Here is a 19,476-nt window from a genome sequence, read left to right as displayed (position 1 = left end):
AGAATATGGTAAAAGAGAAAAGCCAGGTGTGAGGGAAGGTTGGGGAAAGGCCAAGGTGGTGAAGGCAGGTTATTTAAGGCAGAATAGGAATGAGTGAACCAGAGGAAATGACAGGAGCAATATGGCCAGAGATATTCTCCAGAAGAGTGAACTGAACAGCTTTTCTAACAGACCAGAAGCAGAGAGAGATGTGCTTATGAAATCAGGCAGAAGCCTGAACAAAGTTTAATCTATCTAGCAGAAAAAGATTATTCTCTGCTTTTGTAAGAAGACCTGATAGCTGTGCTTGAAGACAACCTTCACATCTAAACAATCAAGTGGGCAGACAAAGTACCAGCATTATAGCCTTTCTCTCCAACTGATGCCCTCAGTCTTGTGCAAGGAAGCATAGATGAGAACTTTAGGAAGAAAGAAGTTCCACATTGGCTGTGTAAAGACCAAAGTTGGAAGAGGGACATAAGAAGAGAAGGCTGCATAGAGACCTCATAGCAGCCTTCCAGTGTCTGAAGGGGGCCTATAGGGATGCTGGGGAGGGACTCTTCATTAGGGACTATAGTGACAGGACAAGGGGTAATGGGTTAAAACGGGGGAAGTTTAAATTGGATATAAGGAAGAAATTCTTCCCTGTTAGGGTCGTGAGGCACTGGAATATGTTGCCCAGGGAGGTTGTGAATGCTCCATCCCTAGCAGCGTTCAAGGCCAGGTTGGACAAAGCCTTGGGTGAGATGGTTTAGTGTGAGGTGTCCCTGCCCATGGCAGGGGTTTGGAACTAGATGATCTTAAGGTCCTTTCCAAACCTAACTATTCTATGATTCTATGAAGAGGGAGAGCCTGACAAAAAAAGACACCATATTAAGAGCCTATCCTGTGACTGGCGATAAGTCATTGCTAGAAACTGATTTCTGTGAGCTGTGGTCCATATGAACAACATCCTTAGGCTGGCCCTGGAGGTGGAGCTGGCAAACAGGGAGAAAAAGCTGAGACCTGAGCATGTCTCATGAAGGGCAGTAGAAAATAGAAGGACAATCAAAAGCAGGAAAAGAAGCTGAGGAGCACAGCTTGAAGAAGGCCAGGGAGGGCAGCTTCCCAAGCAGGAGTGATGGCCTGAAAGAAGAGAAAGTTTCAGAGACCTGAGATTGGCTGAGAAAATGAAGCTAAAATCTTCAGTTGAAAAAAAAACCCCAAACATTCCATGGTAAAAAACAATGCAACAGCAACTAAAGTGGGGTCTGGAGGGATGAAACATAAAATAACAGCATTTGTTTTATTCTCAACACCAGGAGGAAAACACCCAGGGATCTCATGGTGTTTTGACAGGAGGAACATGCATTTGCTGCAGCTCCAGAAGGGTCAGAGGCTTGAGAAGTGGTGCTGGCCACCTCACATCCTGCGATGGAATCCAAAGTAGAAATAGCATGGGTCCTAAAATGAAACCTCTGCTCCTTACAAATGTAAGCACCAACAGCTACACAGAACAGGCAAGCACCAAAAGCAAAGCACTCTCTCACAGTAATATAAAACACAAGAAAACAACTTACCAAGCAAAAGAAAGCATTTAGCATTTTGGAAAGCCTTCAGTCTGCACGGAGTTTTTCATCTCTTGCAGCACAAAGAACAGTGAACACTTTTTAAGTCACTCACAATTAATCTGACATGTCCTCAGAGCTGTAGCGGTTTTTTTCTCAAAGTCTGATCTTTTTGCTGTAATATGACTTTTTTTTTCAGTTGTGTATAAACAAAAAAAGGTACACAGAATAAAATTAATCAGAAAGATGTTAAACTAAAATACCTACCAAAGCAATGTGACATTTTGAAAGAGAGAAAAATGTTTATCACCATAAATCAAAAATACCTTGATAGTATCCTTTCCTTTTAGAAGCTGGAAGAAAATTGAAATTAGGCCTAGTTCCTACAGAGAGCTCTTCAATTCCTTTCTTGAAGCAAAAGTCGTATTCATTCAACACAGGTTTTCCTGATTAAGCTCAGCAGGATCAAATGCAATATTAACTAAAGAATCACAAAAATACTTGCTTAAGCACAGACAGCTGTAGGACACAAGACTGAGCACAACCAAGACACAAACAGTTTCTCTCCCTTGGAAAACGAGAGTGATTGACAAGAGGGAACTTTCTGCAATTTACAATAACAGTTCTCTGCATGGACACGTATTCGTGGCAGTCTTTAAAGCTTTCAGTTTGGTGAAAACCAGTTTCTTTCTTTGGTTTAAGATCTTGATCCAAACAGTTCTGTGGCAGAACACTCTGGCTCTTGTCTGGATTTATGCCTGCTTAATTTGGGTGCAAATTTTACCAGTTGAGTTTTCATTTTGACCCTACATGGTTTATTGCAGAGATTTGGAAGAAGTTTTCATTTTTTTTTTATTCCCCCCCCGAGATTGTAGCTTCTACTGACAAGCAGATGTTTAGAGTGTCCTTTTACTTACCTGCTTTATGGGATCTGTAGTTTCATCTTCACTTCCAGGTGCCAGCAATGACTACTGTTATTGAGGAAGTTCATTAAAGTACCATGGATCTAGACAGAATATCTGGGGTTGCTTATTTTTGTTGTATGCATAGTCTATGTGCAGGAGTATTTTTAGACCATTAGGTGATATGCTTTATTATTAACAGCTAGGCTTGAAGCCTGAAGATGATAGGCCATCTTCTCTTGTAAACTCAGCTAATGTCACTGCTGTTTCCTTAGCAGTCCCTGAAAATTGGTTCCTTTCTAACAGTCTGGGAAGCATCTTGGGTTTTATTTTAAAAGAACAACCAATAACAAAACTCGAATAATTATAATTCTCCGGTTTTTGGCAAATGAAAAGCACAAAAGGAGTCCCATTTGGAGTGAAGACATTCAAGAGAGAAAAATACTGAAGAAAGTGGACTAGGAAAGAACTAAAAAAGTCAGAATTCCTTTAGCCCAAAACCCACCAAATTTGGACTTAAAAAATCAAGGTCCCCATTTTCAAAACAGGATATGTTTATGCAGCCTTAACGTAGTCACTAGTGAGTCAAGCCATGCTTCACCACTTCGAAAATTTAAGCAGAAACGAGTTTCAATGAGAAAGCCATGCTTGTGTGTTCATTTCTACAAGTAAGTACACTATTTTCATTCTAATAGGTTAATTTTATTCTTGCAATAGCTGTATTGATTTTAATAGAACTACTTCTAAAATATTAATATTAATTTGTGTTGTGGAGAAAAACATGTATATTTTTGTGAGGTAATTAAGTGGCCTGACTTCCATTAATAAAGTGCCCTAGTTCCATTAACACTGATGAAGCTGTTCATTAACATAACTGAAGTTAAAGAGTTCTTAAATCTTGGCCCATAGCCTTTGAAGAAAACAGAGCCAAAGCCAGGGAGATGTTCAGTGAAAGGTTAAAATGCATGATGAGGCCTTAATTCTCCACTGCTTTGTGACTCCTGTGGGTATATACAACTGGGTACACTCCTTGTAAAATACTACCAAGCAAGAACTTTGCACATGTGTAGAAAATCAAGACCTGACTTTTGCTGAACATATACACTCAGTAGCAAGCAAGACGCCGCAGTTACTAAGACCGTTCAATGCAATGACTTTAAACAGTTAGCAGGCAATTACTATTTACATTTTACTGATAGGCAACTAAAATAGACAAAGCAAGCTAGGCTGGATGGAAATGTCCAGGAAAATTAACAGACTTAATTTTTTAAGTGGATTAGTTAAACCACAAACAATCCTATGTAGACATCCATTCAAAACTAAAGCTGCTTTTATTCTATTCAGTGTTATTTTATTCTGAAAGGGAATTAATTTAAATCAAATTGCAGCCGGTTCTGTTGTGAATAAGAGCATGTAAATTGAGGTTCAATACAGTTCACAGGCACTTTTAATTTACACCTTTTGTTACTTTAATTAATTGTCCTGAGGGCCTGAGCTCACATAGGAAGCGTGCCAAGGTGCAAGGAGTTAAGGATCAACAACTCCAGCAGCCCTTCCCTGCTGCTCAAGCATCCTCCTTATCGCCGGACGACACAGTTCTGGGGGAGTCAGAGGAGGTATTCCTGCCTTTCCCTGTCACCTACCATGTAGTGACAGCTCTCAGGGAGAGCATTTCATGCATTGAATGGGAGGACAGGACAAACATGCAGCACCTATTGACTAGGGGCCAGGAGGAAGCACTCGACCCAAGAGAGTGCATTCATTGACCTCTGTAGGCACTGAAAGCAGAGAAGTAGTGTGATACATCACAGAGAACACAGAGCTGTGCGTTCAGTGGTCAGCTTGAAAACCTCATAGTCAGCTTCACTACACCATGATCAGATTTGCGGAGGTGTAACTCAATGATAAACATTGAAAGATGCCACTGAGAAAGATCTATAAATATGCAGTGCATCTTTCTTCCTTCCTACTTATTTTAAAATCATACTCAGCTTGAAATTGTAGTTTCTTACAGCAAGTCTCTGTGCAATTTTCATAATTCCCAAAACTGAAGTAAATTGTAGTGATCTTGTGGAATGATAACATCCACCTCAGGGCAGCACAATTATACCAGTACCTATGCAGTTACTGTAATACCACGGCAACCACCAATGGATTGGTCCCTGCTTTGACCCATTGACAAGAGTCCTACACCCCAGCTAATAGTCAAATACTCCTTCACGATGTAAAAAAAAAACAAACAAAAAACACTAAACAAACAAAAAAAAAACTAAACAAAAACAAAAAAGGGTGAAATGCCACACATCCATTTCCACCCGCGTGCAGCCACTGTCTATACAAAGCCACACATTTTAAGGTCTCTCCACCTCTTTTGAGCATTATTTTCTTCAGCTTCATAACATGACTTCTTCAGTTCTCTGTTCTTTCTTCAGTCTGTCAATCCCACGTCGGTATGAATTTAGCCAGAAATCATCTTAACCTTTTAGTTACATCAGAGAGAAGAATCAAGAAGGGGCTTGCTCTCTTTCCACAGATTTTCCTGGCAGTTAGTGCAGAGCTCCTCCAGAACAAAATACAGCATCGTTGTCCGCAGTCCATGGGTGCGGCTCGTCTTTCTCTACTGTTCTTAGAGCTTCCTAATAGGACAAACTGAAAAGTAATAGAACAGTTATCCCTAAGAGGCTGCTTACTGGACGAAGGAAATGAGATGCAAACGTTTATTAAGAGGGATACTTCACTATAGGTGAAGTATAGAAGAAAACATCTCTAAAACACTGTGTATCTTCTGTGTTCTGGAAAGAAAGTCGGGTCAACCTTGAGTCCCCTTGAAGAGAACTGCTGGGTAAAACCAGAGCTCCTTCAGAAGGCCACGCTCAATTTTAAAATGTTCTTTAAAACTCTTTAATCTTAAACGTCTCGCAGCTAGGTAAAAGGGGCAACCCTGAAATCCTATGGAAACGGCAGCCTCATTTTCGAGAGCGGGAAGGTGGGAGGAGGGACGACGAGCCGGCTCTGTAGACATAGCCAGAAACGTCCCGCTTTCCTTTTCTCGAAAGCCAGTTCTCGAAACGCCCCCAGCGTTCAGCCACTCTCAGGGGACAGCGGGGGAGCACCGGCCCCAGCGGCCTGAACCCCTCCCGCACCCCTCAGCCGGCCGCGGCGGCGGGACAAGGGGTCTACGGAGCCAGGAAGCCGCTGCGCGCTGGCCGGAGCTGCCTCTCCCGGGGCAAAGCTATTCAGGGGGTTCCCGGGTCCCCCGATTTCCAGGCGGGAGGTAGGGAGCGCCGGCGGGGCGCGGCGGGATAGGATGGCTTTTTCCCTTCGGAGGGAAAAGCACTGGGGGGAAGAGGAAAGATGCATCTCTCTGGGCTTCAAATGCAGGCGTGTCAACGCTGCTTGCCGCTAGTGGAACGGGTAACCTCGCTGCAGCAAGTGCTCCGCGGACCACTGGAGAAAGAGACACTTGAGTCATGGTAAACACTTCCACCCGCGACCTAAGCAAACCAAGAGGCTTCGCCCCGCGACGGTGCGTCCCCGAGTGCAGGCGGCCCGCCGCATTCCGGGCCCTGCCCGCGGGTCGCGGTACTGCCCGCGCCCTGCCCGTGGGGGTCGTGGAGAGCCTATAGAGTCCCTGACTACCGCAGCGGGCGAGCCCGGGACCTGGCTGCGCCCTGGGAAAGTCCGTAATTCTTCCCCCCAAGGAGCAGGTAGATCTAATAAATGAAATAATAGCAATAGTAATATAATAATAATAATATGGGCAAGATGAAACTCTAATTGCCTGCTAATATGAGCCGCTTCCCGGATGAGGGACTTCGGTAAGGCTGCCAGGAGGATTTGGTAGCCTGTTCCGCGACAAACAACGCTGACATAAGCCCTGCTCTGGGAGGTAAACACAGGGCAGCTCAGATTTCCGTAGGAGAACAGCGCGGGGGACTTGTGCCCTAGGGAAAAAAAAACTCGTAAGGCAGCAGGAACTATAGCCGGAGTGAGCAGAAATTACAAATCCAGTGGCATCGACGCGTGACATTGAAGATTTCTGTGCAAATCTCCGAGACGGCTCGGAAACGCACCGATAATCCCGGGTGGTTGGCGTGGTATAGCGGGATCTAGCCTCCGCCTCCCGACTCCATGGCCCCGTTTCGGCAGCGCCCGCACGCGCACCCGGAGCCACAGCAGCCTGGGCGAGGAGACACGGGCTTTGTTTTACTCGCACCTACCAAATCTGCGATCTCTGATCCGGGGCTGCCGGTCCCGGGGAGCCCCGGCCCAAAGGTACCAGGAGAGGGCCCGTCTCTCGCTGCACCCTCCGTGTCGTTACGCAGAGAACAGAGAGAAGTTTGAAGTTTTGCTATTTTTTATTTATTTATTGCATCTAGAATCCCCCGCGCCCAGCAGTAAACCTAACGAGTCTGCTCCCAGGTTTCTAAAGCGCTTTGTGCTTCTAATCGCAGCCGGGCGCCGGATACTGCTCCTGCTATTCCACTTCTCCCGAAAGATCCCTTTGGGTACTTTTGGGGCGAATATTTTTTTTATTATTATTATGGCAGATCCCATCAAAGCGCACATTGCGGGGAATACAAGTCCCAAGTTCCCAGGGACTGCTTTTTCCTCTCCCGCGGATGCTGCTTCTGTGGTGTCCAAGCAGCCGCAGAGCTCCTCAAATACGGGCGTGAAAGGCATGTCCCGGGAGGGCAATGAGGCATGAAATCTCGCTGTTCCTTTACATAATAGCAACATCCACATGAAAGGGGAAACACCCGACGTGCCACCAAATATAACTGCATTAGATGGAGGGTATGGGAGGAAAAAAAAAGGCTGCTGCTGGTTTCTCTTTCGCCGAGGCCCTTTCTCGCGCGCACACCACTAAAGGAGCTACACCACCTGTACCTTCAGCAGAATTTAACGGAGTGGAAAACCGAGTTACCATCAGCACAGTCGCTAAACTGCAGGCAGCCGGGGAAGAAGCAGCCCCGTCACTACGGAGCGGAGCTGTGCCGGGAAGGTGCTCGCTTCCCCACACAGGGCCGACCGAGCTCGTAGCCTGCCCAAAACAGCAGCCGGAACCATTCCCACTCCAGACCTTCTCTCCACGATCCTGACCCGTCGTTCACCCCCGCCTCGGGCCGGCGCAGCATCGTGCTGTCGCCGCCCGGAGACCCAGAGAGGCGAGAGCAGGGCGCCCGCGGCGCCACGATGAGGGTCGCGGGACCATGCCGCGCCGACGGCGAGACGCCTCGCCACCTGATCGTTTTGCGGCGATCCCAGTGATTGCTTCCCGCGTCTCTCTCCGGCAGGTGCCCGGAGCCCGGCCGGGAGGACTGCCCGTGCCGAACGGTACCACAGGGCAGCATCGAGGGACCGCCTCCCTGCACGGCTGCAAGCCTATCCCTGACCCTATGTGCTCCCGAGGAGCCAGAAAAACCGGTGATGTCCAGGCCGATTTCGTGGCCGCAGCGCGGACCACCGCCGGCCCCTCCAGGGCAGCATTCAGACAGCAGGAGCTGGATAAAAGCGTTCCCAGGAACGTGGGAAAGTGGACGGAAACGAGGGACAAGCAGAGGGGCACAGTCACCTAAGGTGAAAGATTACATTTCTGCGGAGATCGTACTACTCCGAATGTATATTGTCAGGAAGCCGGAACTGGAAAACACAACACAGAAGAACTGGGAGGGGGGAATCCCAGACAAAAGCAAACTAAAACCCGCCTGGTACAGATCCGGTAACCAAGCCACTAAACTTCCTCCGAGTCTTTTCCAGCCGGGATTATCGCCGCGCTTGTTTCCCGTCCCTGCAAGTGCCCGGTACCCTTCGGGGGCCCGTCAGAGCCCTCCGAGACGGGGCGGCTTGCCTGGCTGGGCCGGGATTTATACTTTTCCCGGGATACACACAAGCCTCACACCCACGTTCCTGCATCCTACAAGACACTCCGCGGCACCCAAGAAGCGGCGGTCAGGGCTGCCGGCCGGCGCTTTGCGGGACGGGGAGGGGGGCTGGTTCGGCTCGGATTTTACAGGCCAGGGTGGGATGGCGGGGCTTCTTCCCTTCTCCCTTCGGCAGCATAGGAGGGCTAGGGACCAGATGTCACTTATTCCCCCGAAGGGGAGCACCGGCGATGCTCGCGAACCCTGTTCACCCCCCAGCCCCGTGCCGGGGGCAAATGCCCCGCTCCGCTCCCCGCCTGGCGCGGGTCGAGGGCGGCCAGGCCCCCTGCGGGGTGGGCTGCTGCCCGCCCGCGCCTCCACGGTGGGCGGCCCCCCCTCCCCGCCCGTCACCCCCGGCGGGGCGGGTCTTGCCGGGGGCGGGCCGTCGGGGTTGAGGCTGTGCCGCGGCGTGGGAAAGCACTTCAGAGAAGGTTTTCTCTGTTGGCGTTACAGAGCTGAGCTGTGCCCTGCCGCACCGGAGCCCCCCCCACCCCCCGGATTTATTTATCACTGCCCCCAGCCCGGTTATAAACTGTGCTGCATCCTGTGCCCACGATGAAACGACCGTGCGAGGAAACTACCTCAGACAGCGACATGGACGAGACTATAGATGTGGGGAGCGAGAACAACTACTCAGGGTAAGTGGAACGCACACACACACACCGTCCCTCCGGGGCCGCCGTCTCCGTGGGGACCGGGGTAAAGCGCGGAGGAAACCTGGCCGCCCCGGCGGGGTAGCGAAGGGGGATGGGGCTGTAGTGTCTTCCTCCAGGTCAGCCAGCAGATTGATAACCAGGAGTTTGCCCTGCGGTATAGCTGCCCGAGCCTCGAAATAACCCGGAGCACTCAAGTAGCTTGGGAGACATCAGGCTGCAGTTCATTAGCTCCGCTTAATTTGCCGTTTTCAATCAGATCTTTTCCAAAATAGCTCCTGAGCAGGCCGGACAACCTAAGGGAATGTGCGCTAGCGGGCAGTGAGCTGTGGAAAGTAATCAGGGAGCCACGGCAGCTGAATGGTAACTTCGGCAAGCCGAGGGTGAGCCGTGGTATTCGCGAAAGGGGGATGGCTGGGAGCTCGGCGGGACCCTGCTGGCCTTCACAGCTGGTCTTGCCAACTTAGGGGCACATGCTCTGGAGCCCTGTCTCGTCCAGATCAGTATTAAAAGCTACCGGATTTTTTTGCTTACACATGATGAAATAAAAGCCTTTTCGTGCTCGTGGGTGGTGTAGGTTTAAAAGTGGATTTTGAATTCTGCTCCTGATGTGGGACAATGCAGCATATTGGGGTGGGCAACTGACTTGAGCATCTACTGACTCGAGTAGCAATGGTCAGGATATCAAAACCTAGCAGGTCAGGTAGAGGTTGTGGTTTCGGAAACCTGTACTTTCCACCACTGTTAGCGTATAGAGGTGGTTCGCGTGGGTTTGCACTCGGTTCTTCAGCCTGTGTTTGGTAGGCAGGGCTTTGTATGCAATGGAAACGAAATCTGCTACGCAGAAGAGTGACCCTTCTCCAGAAAGGGACCTGTTGGCAGGGTGTTCTGTCCGTTTAAAATATATTCTGGGACTGTCAAAAATTAAATGTCTTTCTTTAAAAATACTGTGCAGTGCAAAGCACATCTTCTAAGCGCTGAAAACAGCAGGTGAAGGACTATGCATAACTAATAACAGTGACCTAAGGTGTCTTCAAAGATCAGTGCCAAGTTGTGCAACACCTGACATCCTTTTATTGTTTCACAGGCAAAGTAATAGTTCTGTCATTCGATCAAATTCCCCAACAACAACATCTCAGATTATGGCTAGAAAGAAAAGAAGAGGGGTACGTTGCATTTAATTATTTTCGCGTGTGACAGTTTGCATGTGTGCTTTGATTTTGCCCTTCAACATTTTTTCTAAACTTAATATGTTTTGGTTTTCTTTGGGAATAGATTATAGAGAAAAGGCGCCGTGATCGTATAAATAACAGTTTATCAGAGCTGAGGCGGCTTGTGCCAACTGCTTTTGAAAAACAAGTAAGCCCTTTTTTTTCGTATTTTCAAATTCTGTGTCTCATCTGGCAATGTTAGTTCTCTTGTAAAAGTCATTAAAATAATGCTGTATGTGTCCTGATCTGGCACAAAGCAGGCATTTCAATAAAATGCTTTGTTGTGGCAAAACTATTAGAAATATAATTCATTATAAGGCTGAAAAACATTTCCATTCTTTGGCTTGTTTTTCCCTTAAGGGTAACTGTGTTCATGTTGCCTCTGTTCTTTCAGTGAATTCCAGTAGTGGTTTGTTAAAAACGTGCTTTATTCCATATTAAAAAAAAAAAAAACAAACAAAACAACCAGCAAACCCAACACAGTTCCCCCAAACTTGGGTGTCAGTTTGCCTTCTGTCTAAACCTTTAAATATAATCTGCATCACACCTACTTTAAGAATCCTTTATTTTTTAACCTATCATTTCAGTTGGAAACTAATCAACCCAGTTTCCTGAAAAGGGAGCAAGCAACCTGCATTATTCACATTTTAGAGTGACTGTGTAGAAACAGTGCATTAGGAAGGGGAATAGGACCATGAAGTCAGTGATGCGTTCAAAGACATTCAGTGAGAAAGTATTTCAGTACAAAGGCTGTAAGGATCCAGGTAGCTTTGGTTCAGCTCCTTGGTCAGGCCAAAAGCTTAGAATAAAATTTGTCCTTTAAAAAAAGAGCATTTTGTTTCTGCCATTCAAATTTTTATTTATTTTTCCACACCTTGATTTTTATTTTTTTTTTTTTTAGGGTTTTGGTTCAGTATGTGGTTTTATTCCTGTTTTGTTAGATGTATGTATCTGAAGATCTGTGGATATGCACAATTGACACTACATTGCAATAAAAAGACCCAACTGAAAATAAAGAACCTGACTTCCTTGTAATAGAAAAATAAAACAACAGAAAGCAGAATTTGAGAGCAGGATTGTTAGGCGCTAAATGTCAGTGTTAATTATGGGGCAAGTACTGCACCATATTAGGTCTGTTACATCCTTGGTCTGAACAAAACTTGGTTATAGATAAATTTGAAGTATTGTAATTGTGATGACAGCATCACCTGTCACCTGCAATATTGTTTTGGTAACTAGTAGTTGTAACCATGCCCTGGTGGGGGTTCTGGCAAAACAGTGACAGAGGTGTCTTCAGCTAGATAAACATGGTCAAGAGACAACGGTTGTTTGTCCCATTTTATTGTTTACTTCTTGAAAACCACAAACATTATAAAGCAAGTCCTACAGAGCCTTTGGAAATTACCCAGCACCATGCAGTTTTTAGCTATTAGTCACTCTTACTGAGACAGCTTGTACTGTGTCTATGGAAAAGATGAAGTCTGAGAAAACTACAGGATGTAATTGCATGTAAAATGGGGAATTCTGACGACAAATTCAGACACTAACCTTTGCACAAGGAAAGCGCCAAAAGCAATAAGCAGATAAAAAAGAATTTAGTGCAAAAATGAGTGCATGCTGTATTTTGCTCAGAAAGCCCCACCATTTTTATGCAATATGCCAAGGGCAAAGTCATCAGCCCTTTTCCAGCTCCTTGACATTCAGCTCACTGGAGTTTCCAAGTTGGAGGTTTAGTTTCGCTTCTGCCTCGCTCTCTCCCTTCTTTCTTCCCCAAATCAAATCACAGCTCTGTGCTCCAGAATCCTTCTCGGAGATTAGAAAGTCTTGATGAAGCGGGGCTGCAGAAGGGGAGGGTGTAAACCTTGTCTAACCTGCACGTGTGAGGCTGCAGAGTAGATAAATAAGAGAAAAATTTGGCTTGTGGGATGTGATCCACTGGTGACTGCAGCTTGTGAAGCCCTGGTGTTGGCTGATGCCAAGGGACAGTCTCTTGCACTGGAATAACATTTGCATGGTAAACTCAGTCATCTGGGTGTTCTCCAGATATTGAAGGAAATGCTACCATTCAAAATAGTTTTATTTATAGATTAATATGTTAATGCTACCTTTTGAGTTGTATTTGGTGATTTTCCAGCACCTATTGTAGCTCTGTGAGCCATCCTCACTAACAAAAGATTTTTACTGGCAGAGGAGCTGAACTCTTTCACAGTATTTAGCTTCAAGTCCCAGAAAACTAGGCCTTTTGCTAACTTAAAATACCGTGGGGTTGTTTTTTTCAGTCGAGAATGAGTATAGAATAGTCAGCAGCCAAATGATACGTCGAAAATTAACAAGCTGTTAAGGAAGAGGGATACTTTTGGGTGTATGTGTCCGCAGGGACACCTGCTGGTAAAAGCACAAAAAAGTATGTTGCTCCAAAGTCTTCATCGATAACTGTGCAGACCTGGCCTGCCAGCCCTCCATTTCTGTCTGTTGTTAAAAAGAAAGCCCAGGAAATTATCTGTTTATCTCATTTCATGAAGATGTCATCTCTACACTATCTTCAAGGCCAGAGCTACCCTGAGCTATAGCCTTAATAAAGCAAAATCGTGCTGCTGCTTGTATAGCTAGAGAGGAGACAGCATTAGTCCTTAGACAAGATCTGGGCGGCAGATGCTCACGAAGGAATTAAGCTGAGAATGTCCTAATGATAGGGGAAATTGAAGCCATAAGGCTGAGCTCAGTGGAAAGTATATCAAATTAAAGTTTCTAGTACTTGTAAGCCTTTATTTATACGAGTCTCTTTATCTCAAAGGGATCAGCCAAATTAGAAAAAGCGGAAATACTGCAAATGACAGTGGATCATCTGAAGATGCTGCAGGCGACTGGAGGTAAAGGTAAGGAGCCCATGGTTTCTTCTCTAATATTCGGGGAAATCTCAGCAAAAAAAAAGTGCTTTGATGAGCTGCGTTTCCAGATTAAAGGAGTGGAAATCGATGCTAATGGCAGGATTGAACTCGTGGGAAAGAACTACTGGGACAAAAGAAGCACTTGACCCTGGGCTTGTGTTTGCTTTCATAACACTGTGGGAGTAAAGGCTTCATTCACAGGCAGCCCAGTCAGAGATTTGTTTGGGGTTTCCAAAGAGCACTGAAATCTGCACAGGGAGACAAAACAAATACACAAACACCAAACATAAACAGGAGGTTTGTGGCAACAATTGTGTAGCACAAAACCGATGCTAAAGCTCATTATCCAGCAGCTATACCGAAGGAAGTGGATGGAGAGGAACTTTCATTGTTGTTTATGTATTTTCTTTGTTCTGGAAAGACTTTTAAATGCCAGGTTAGACTGTCTTGTTCCCCAGAACAAAACCCAGACTTGCTCTCTGCAGCTCCAGGTACCTGATAAAGCAGACTCTGAGTTCACATTTGCGTGATGTATTTGTATGTCAGAGGTCTGGGCAGTTCCCTCGGCGCTGGCATGATGCAGGGGCTGCACTGGCTGACCCGCTGGATCAGCCGACTGCTGGGAGCCAAGCACACCTCGCTTGTGCAAGCTGACAGTCCTGAGGCTGGAGGCCAAGTGATTTCAGCCACCCACGAGGTATTCTGTGTAGTCATGGGTTTGGAACTAACTTGGACTGAAAAACTTGCTGGCCTCCTGTAGGCACAGTCTCACGTCCTGTGCCATCGACCGTGATTATGGTTCAAATTGCTGTAATGGAAACCAGCCGATTTTTCACAAACCCACTGGCTATATAGGTAAAGGCTAGAAAAGAAGCTGCTGTTGCTCTCTGTCTTCCTTTTTTGATTAAAGTTTTTAGTCTGTGATTGAATTACTGCTCCTCTCTGTACCTTGCAGTGATTATAGAACTCAGAATTGGTGCATGCTTAGCAACAGATGGTTATGGGAAAGCATGCTGAAGGCTGGTATTCTGTTGTTTGTGAAAACTGACACCAGGCTGACATACCTTTTTTCTTGGTGTTAAGAGGCTTTTGTTGGGAGTCCATTTAAGCTTAAAATTCATAGGTAACTTGTTCTATAAGCTGTGAAAGGAATTTTCTTGCCCTTCATATAACAGACATGTGTCTTGATTCCTCAGAAAATGTGCAAAATTAAAAGAAGTTCATATTTATATCTTAAAAGTGTCTTTTAAAAAGCACTATTTAGTTGGTAAAGCTGCACTCTTGAAAGTTATGAAACACCGGAATTGATTGTGCTTGTGTAATTTAAATTCAGATCCTGTGTGTGTGTGATAGTGCCGTGTTCAATTGCATGGTGGCATGCTGGCTTTCCACAAGCTGTGTCGCCTGGTGCACAGAGTGAACAGTGTTCGGCTGCTGGGGGAACCGATGGTTGTTCTGCTTTGTCCTCCCCATGCAATGTGCAGCTCAGCTAACCCACCCAACCTGACCCTGCTTTGCACTCCTCTGAAAAGCTGAAGCAGCTCCCACCCCTCCAATGTCTGTGCTGATAGTGGGAGGCCAGGAGGTGGCCCGATCGGGGGCTTAATTTAGTATGAAGCCCCCTTTACCTGCCTCCCTACCCCAAAAAAACTTGTGGGGGATTATTTTATAATTGGGTCAGGTGAGGTGGCCCAGCCAATGGGGCAGGGAACAAAGTGCCTGGGATGGGACCTGCTGGGTGGAAAGAGGTGTCAGCAGAGCCCCGGCATCTGGCTGCTGCAGGACAAGCTGGATTTTGTGACCGGTCTCAGGTTAATGCGGTCTCTTCCTTGGTCTGCCACCACAGCCATGCCTCTCCCTGCCCTGGCTAACACCAGCGTGCCTGTGGCTACTGGAGGCCAGTGTGGGGAAGGATGACGCGTTGAGGTGCTGGGAGAGGTGATTCTGGCTTATACCCAGAGCTGCCTTCCATCCACCCCATGGTCCATAGTGGGTGGCATATCCATATAATAGCCAGTCACTTCACAAATACTACAGCTTTATCTTCTCCTTCTGGCCCAGAGATAAGAGTAATCTCTCACTGCGTGGATTTAGAAACTTTAAGAGGTTTGCCAGGTAGTACTGGGCAAAGTTTAAGCCTGCATTTCCTGCTTGCTTAATGTTTTACTTTGCAGCCTAAGTAACAGCTTTAAATATAATTTCTTAGCGTGTTTTTAAGGCAGAAGTTTGTTTTATTTGCAAGTGTAGTTATTTCTACTTTGTAACTCATCGTCTGAGTCAGAAACATTTTTGGATCAGGAGAAAAATGAGTTCCAGCAGTTTTCCTATGGACAAAAGCTGTTACTGCAGCAGGGCGAAATGTGTTCTGATGCCCTCATGGTCCCCTGCATTGAGGAACTGGGGAAAGCTCTTCCTCCTCGTGCAGAAATGGAGGACACCCACGATGGGGAATGCCTGGGGCTAGGCAAACTGGGCTGACTGAGTCAGCCACTGCTCAGCACGCTGAGCCTGAGGTGGGCTTGGCAGAAAACCCAAAGTGGCTCCTGTCTCTGCTCTGCTTTGCAGAGCACTCCAGGCAGGCATGCTGCTGCCTTTGAGGTCCTGCATGGATCCATGTTTCTGCTGCCCTAATGCAGGTGTGGGCAATGGTCTCCTGCTCATGTTGAGTTAAGTTTTGGCCTGAGTCCAGGGATTTTCGCTGACCCTGCAAGCAAGCGCAGGGGAGGAGTAATTTGTCAACAGTGAGTCGCTTGCTGAAACCTTGGTGTGGTTTTATTGCAGCTTCACTGCAAATTTAGTTTGGGTGACTGACACCTGAGTCAGGAACATGGGTTAATATAGCTGAACGACTCAGCCTGTGTCCGGTGTGCAGAGCAGGTAGGTTACCAGGATAGCCCAAGTAAAGCTGGTGTACGCCGTTCACTACATAATGCTGGCATGTCCACGTTTTGGGTGGTGGTGGAGGATGTTCTTGGATTTTGGAAACAAACAAGAAAAAATATTTTTCAGTCTCTCTGAGAAGGGGGAAGACAGCAAAGGGGAAACCTGGAAAAGATAACCATCAAAATCAAAACATAATGGAGCCTGGCAGTCCCAGCTCTCATCTCCCCTCTGTTTTCACATCTCAGCCACCATCGGAGACTGAGAGGGAGCCAGGATCACCAGGGCTTTGGGGCGGCTCATCACAGAGCCAGCAGCTGAGACTCCAGAGAAGCTGGTGGCAACCACATCCCCCATGTCTCCTCTGGTCTGGAGGGAGGCTGGGAAGCCCTGGCTTGAGCCACGGCTCTCAAGACTCCCAGGCTGGCTGACTTGTGGCCAGAGCTGGAAGGCGGGTTTGGCTGCATGTCAGCCCCTCTGAAGCTGCCGGAGGTCCTGGAGCCTCCGGCATGGAGTCAGTCCCCACGCCAGGCTGGCTGGCACCCGAGCAGGTACCCTGCTAGCTTGCCACCTCTGCACTGCCTGGCATTTGTTTCTCAGGAGTGCACTCAGCCATGGTGTTGCCACAGATCCCTTGGTCACAGTGGGCTTAGCAGGAAAAAAGCTGGGAGGATTCAGTGCTTGCTGACACAAGACCTCAGGCCCTCATGCTCACCGATCACCAATCTGGTGGTCAAACTGGTGCTTCTCCTAGGTTTCACACAGCCTCAGCTGAGCAAGGTGGATTGAAGCAAAAGTGCTGCTGAAATTTGGCAAGAAGGGGTGTACAGTGAGTAGGGAATTTGGAGGGACATCTATAAATGTGTCCAGGTTAATTCTATAATGCAGGAGTGCAGCGATGGAAACGCTCCTTTCTAGCTTAAAAGTTGATACCAGTGGGGAAAAAAATACCTAGGATGCTAGCATTTTTCAAAAAGAGATGATTCATGCCAGAGAGCACAAGGCCTAATGCAGGTATTGCTGCCACTTTACTCCATAGTAAGGGCACTCAATCTTCATATACTAGCACACATCATAGTCATGCATATCTAAAAGTTTTCACTGATAGAGGGAAAAAAAACCCATGCCAGCTTGGGAATGGAATGGACATTATTCCCCCAAGGAGAGTACTTTTAAACTGAAGTAGGAAAATTCCAAAAACAGGAATAGGTTTTTGTGGTTGAAGAGCTGCAGCTTGCAGACTAGATTTGATGCTAGACCCTTTTAGAAAGGGAATATCTTTTCATGTGCATTTAATAAGGATTTTTTTTTTTTTTTTTTACCCCAAAGCTTTTTTGTCCCAAGCCTGTGGAGCTCCAGTTGCTGTTTGTTGAAATACCTCATGGGCCATATGACTGTCAGTCTTCCATCTCCAAATTAGCAATGGCATTACATAAAACGTTTTCTCAGTAAAGCTTTTTATTGTGTGTGTGCAGAGTCATGACAAGATGTTTTTAGTTTGCAGTTAAGTAACACCGTATGTCATATTGTCTTAATGACTCTGTGAAGTAGATGGGACCTCAGCAGCAGTTACAACAACTATCTCACCATGTCGAGAATTAGTTTGAGAGCGTTAGGATGAATGCCAGCACAGGGAAGACAAGGCAGGGTAGTACATGCAAGCTCTCTGATCCTCAGCCTGTTTCTTTGTGTGAATAAACGTTTCTTTCACACACATGTGCAGAATCAATACAGCACTGCAGCAGCTTGCTGAGAGGAATTTCAGGAGAGGCATCATGTATCTTTTTAAGTATTATGAGTACTCATGGACTTAATTCTTTTAATTTGTATATTGTCTGCAAAAACAACTGCAGCCTATTGCATTACAGGGATGGCCACACAAATCATTTACAGATCGGAGAACAAACCTTTTGTGTTGCAAATCTTAACCCGTAAGTGGGAGACCCGGCAGCTGCACAAGGACCAGGTTAGTTGTGTCAGCCAGGAAGCTTCCTCAACATTCAATGCATCTTTTGTCCTCCTCCTCCCGCAGGTTATTTTGACGCCCATTCCCTGGCCATGGATTTCATGAGCATTGGCTTCCGGGAGTGCCTGACAGAAGTTGCGAGGTACCTGAGTTCGGTGGAAGGCCTCGACACGTCAGACCCACTGCGCGTTCGACTCGTGTCTCACCTGAGCACCTGTGCCTCTCAGAGAGAAGCTGCCGCCATGACCTCCTCCATGGCCCACCACCACCACCCTTTGCACCCTCACCACTGGGCAGCTGCCTTCCACCACCTCCCTGCCGCTTTGCTGCAGCCCAACGGACTCCACGCCTCTGATGCCGCCCCGTGCAGACTCTCCTCGGATGTGCCCCCCCACGGCTCTGCCCTGCTCACGGCCACCTTTGCCCACGCCGACGCTGCACTCCGAGTCCCCTCCACTGCCAGCATCGCTCCCTGTGTCCCTCCTCTCTCTACTTCCCTCTTATCCCTCTCGGCCACCGTTCATGCCGCAGCAGCGGCAGCTACAGCTGCTGCCCAGAGCTTCCCCCTCTCCTTCACTGGCACCTTCCCCATGCTCCCCCCAAGCGCAGCTGCCGCCGCTGTGGCTGCAGCAACAGCCATCACCCCGCCGTTGGCCGTATCAGCCACCGCCAGCCCTCAGCAGGCTGGCAGCGCGGGCAACACCAAACCATACCGACCCTGGGGGACTGAAGTTGGAGCCTTTTAAGTGCCCCGTCTCCTTCCCAGTCCAGCTCCCTCCTCTCCATCAGCACACGTGCACACACAGCCCCATGTGCCCACACGCTCCCAGACGCGAGCCTTCAGGACTCAGCGTGTCCTTCTGCTCACCCAAAAGGCCTGGGAGGTGCTGACAAGGAATGGCACAGCTATCCTCATTTCAGGCATCATCCTACGGAGAGGACATGTAGTGATACCTTCTTCTTCTCATTCTGGTTTGCTGGAGCCATTTTGAGGGAGCAGCAGTGGCTTTCATAACAGCGTGATCATGTCAGCATGTATAGCTTTCCTGGGAATACACAGAAATATGTAGACATTAGAACTAATAATTCTCCAGCTATGCATCCTTCTTTGGCAAAGCAGTGAGGGACAGCACCTACCAGGCTTCCCCAGGCTAGAAAAAGACTTTGACTTCAATAAGTGCCTGATGTTGAAAAAAAAAAATAAATAAAAAATTATATATATATGTGTGTGTTCTGCTAAAACAAGTAACATTGCATAGGTATGGAAATGGTATGGGAGAGAAGTGAAATTCTGCATGCAACTTCAGAACTGGGACACCTTTCCAGGAAACAGTGTGCTTTTGAAGGGGACAGGGGGTTTTAGCCAAAATATTACCGAGGAAGAATGTTCGACAGGCCTAGTTCTCACTTCCTTAGTTCACTTTGTACAGACTTGCCAGATTGTGACATCTAGCATAGCATTGGTAAAAGCAATTATCAGTGCTGGGATTAATGAATGTTTCAGCACTGCCTGTGAGCCTTGAAGC

At 47.2% G+C, this 19,476-nt stretch overlaps 1 protein-coding gene across 2 annotated transcripts; it reads left to right on the top strand.

The window, feature by feature from the left end:
- The first annotated feature begins 8,844 nt into the window (after positions 1-8,844).
- On the top strand, positions 8,845-18,832 carry HEY2 (hes related family bHLH transcription factor with YRPW motif 2). Of its 2 annotated transcripts, none has more exons than XM_062632381.1 (5): positions 8,845-8,990; positions 10,093-10,171; positions 10,281-10,364; positions 13,011-13,092; positions 18,017-18,832. In XM_062632381.1, exons 1-5 carry the CDS (start codon positions 8,908-8,910, stop codon positions 18,694-18,696), a joined length of 1,008 nt encoding a protein of 335 aa, XP_062488365.1. In that variant the 5' UTR covers positions 8,845-8,907; the 3' UTR covers positions 18,697-18,832. The 2 variants fall into 2 exon arrangements, with proteins under 2 accessions (XP_062488365.1, XP_062488366.1); XM_062632382.1 differs by lacking the exon at positions 8,845-8,990 and adding an exon at positions 9,145-9,388.
- The last annotated feature ends 644 nt before the right edge of the window (positions 18,833-19,476 follow it).

The sequence above is a fragment of the Pezoporus occidentalis genome, unplaced genomic scaffold (genome assembly GCF_034315485.1).
Source record: "Pezoporus occidentalis ecotype Australia unplaced genomic scaffold, CSIRO_AGI_Poc_V1 ctg39, whole genome shotgun sequence".
NCBI classification, from domain to species: Eukaryota; Metazoa; Chordata; class Aves; order Psittaciformes; family Psittacidae; genus Pezoporus; species Pezoporus occidentalis.
The sequence above is the reverse complement of the archived record's forward strand: the minus strand, read 5'-3'. Positions and strand labels throughout refer to the sequence as shown.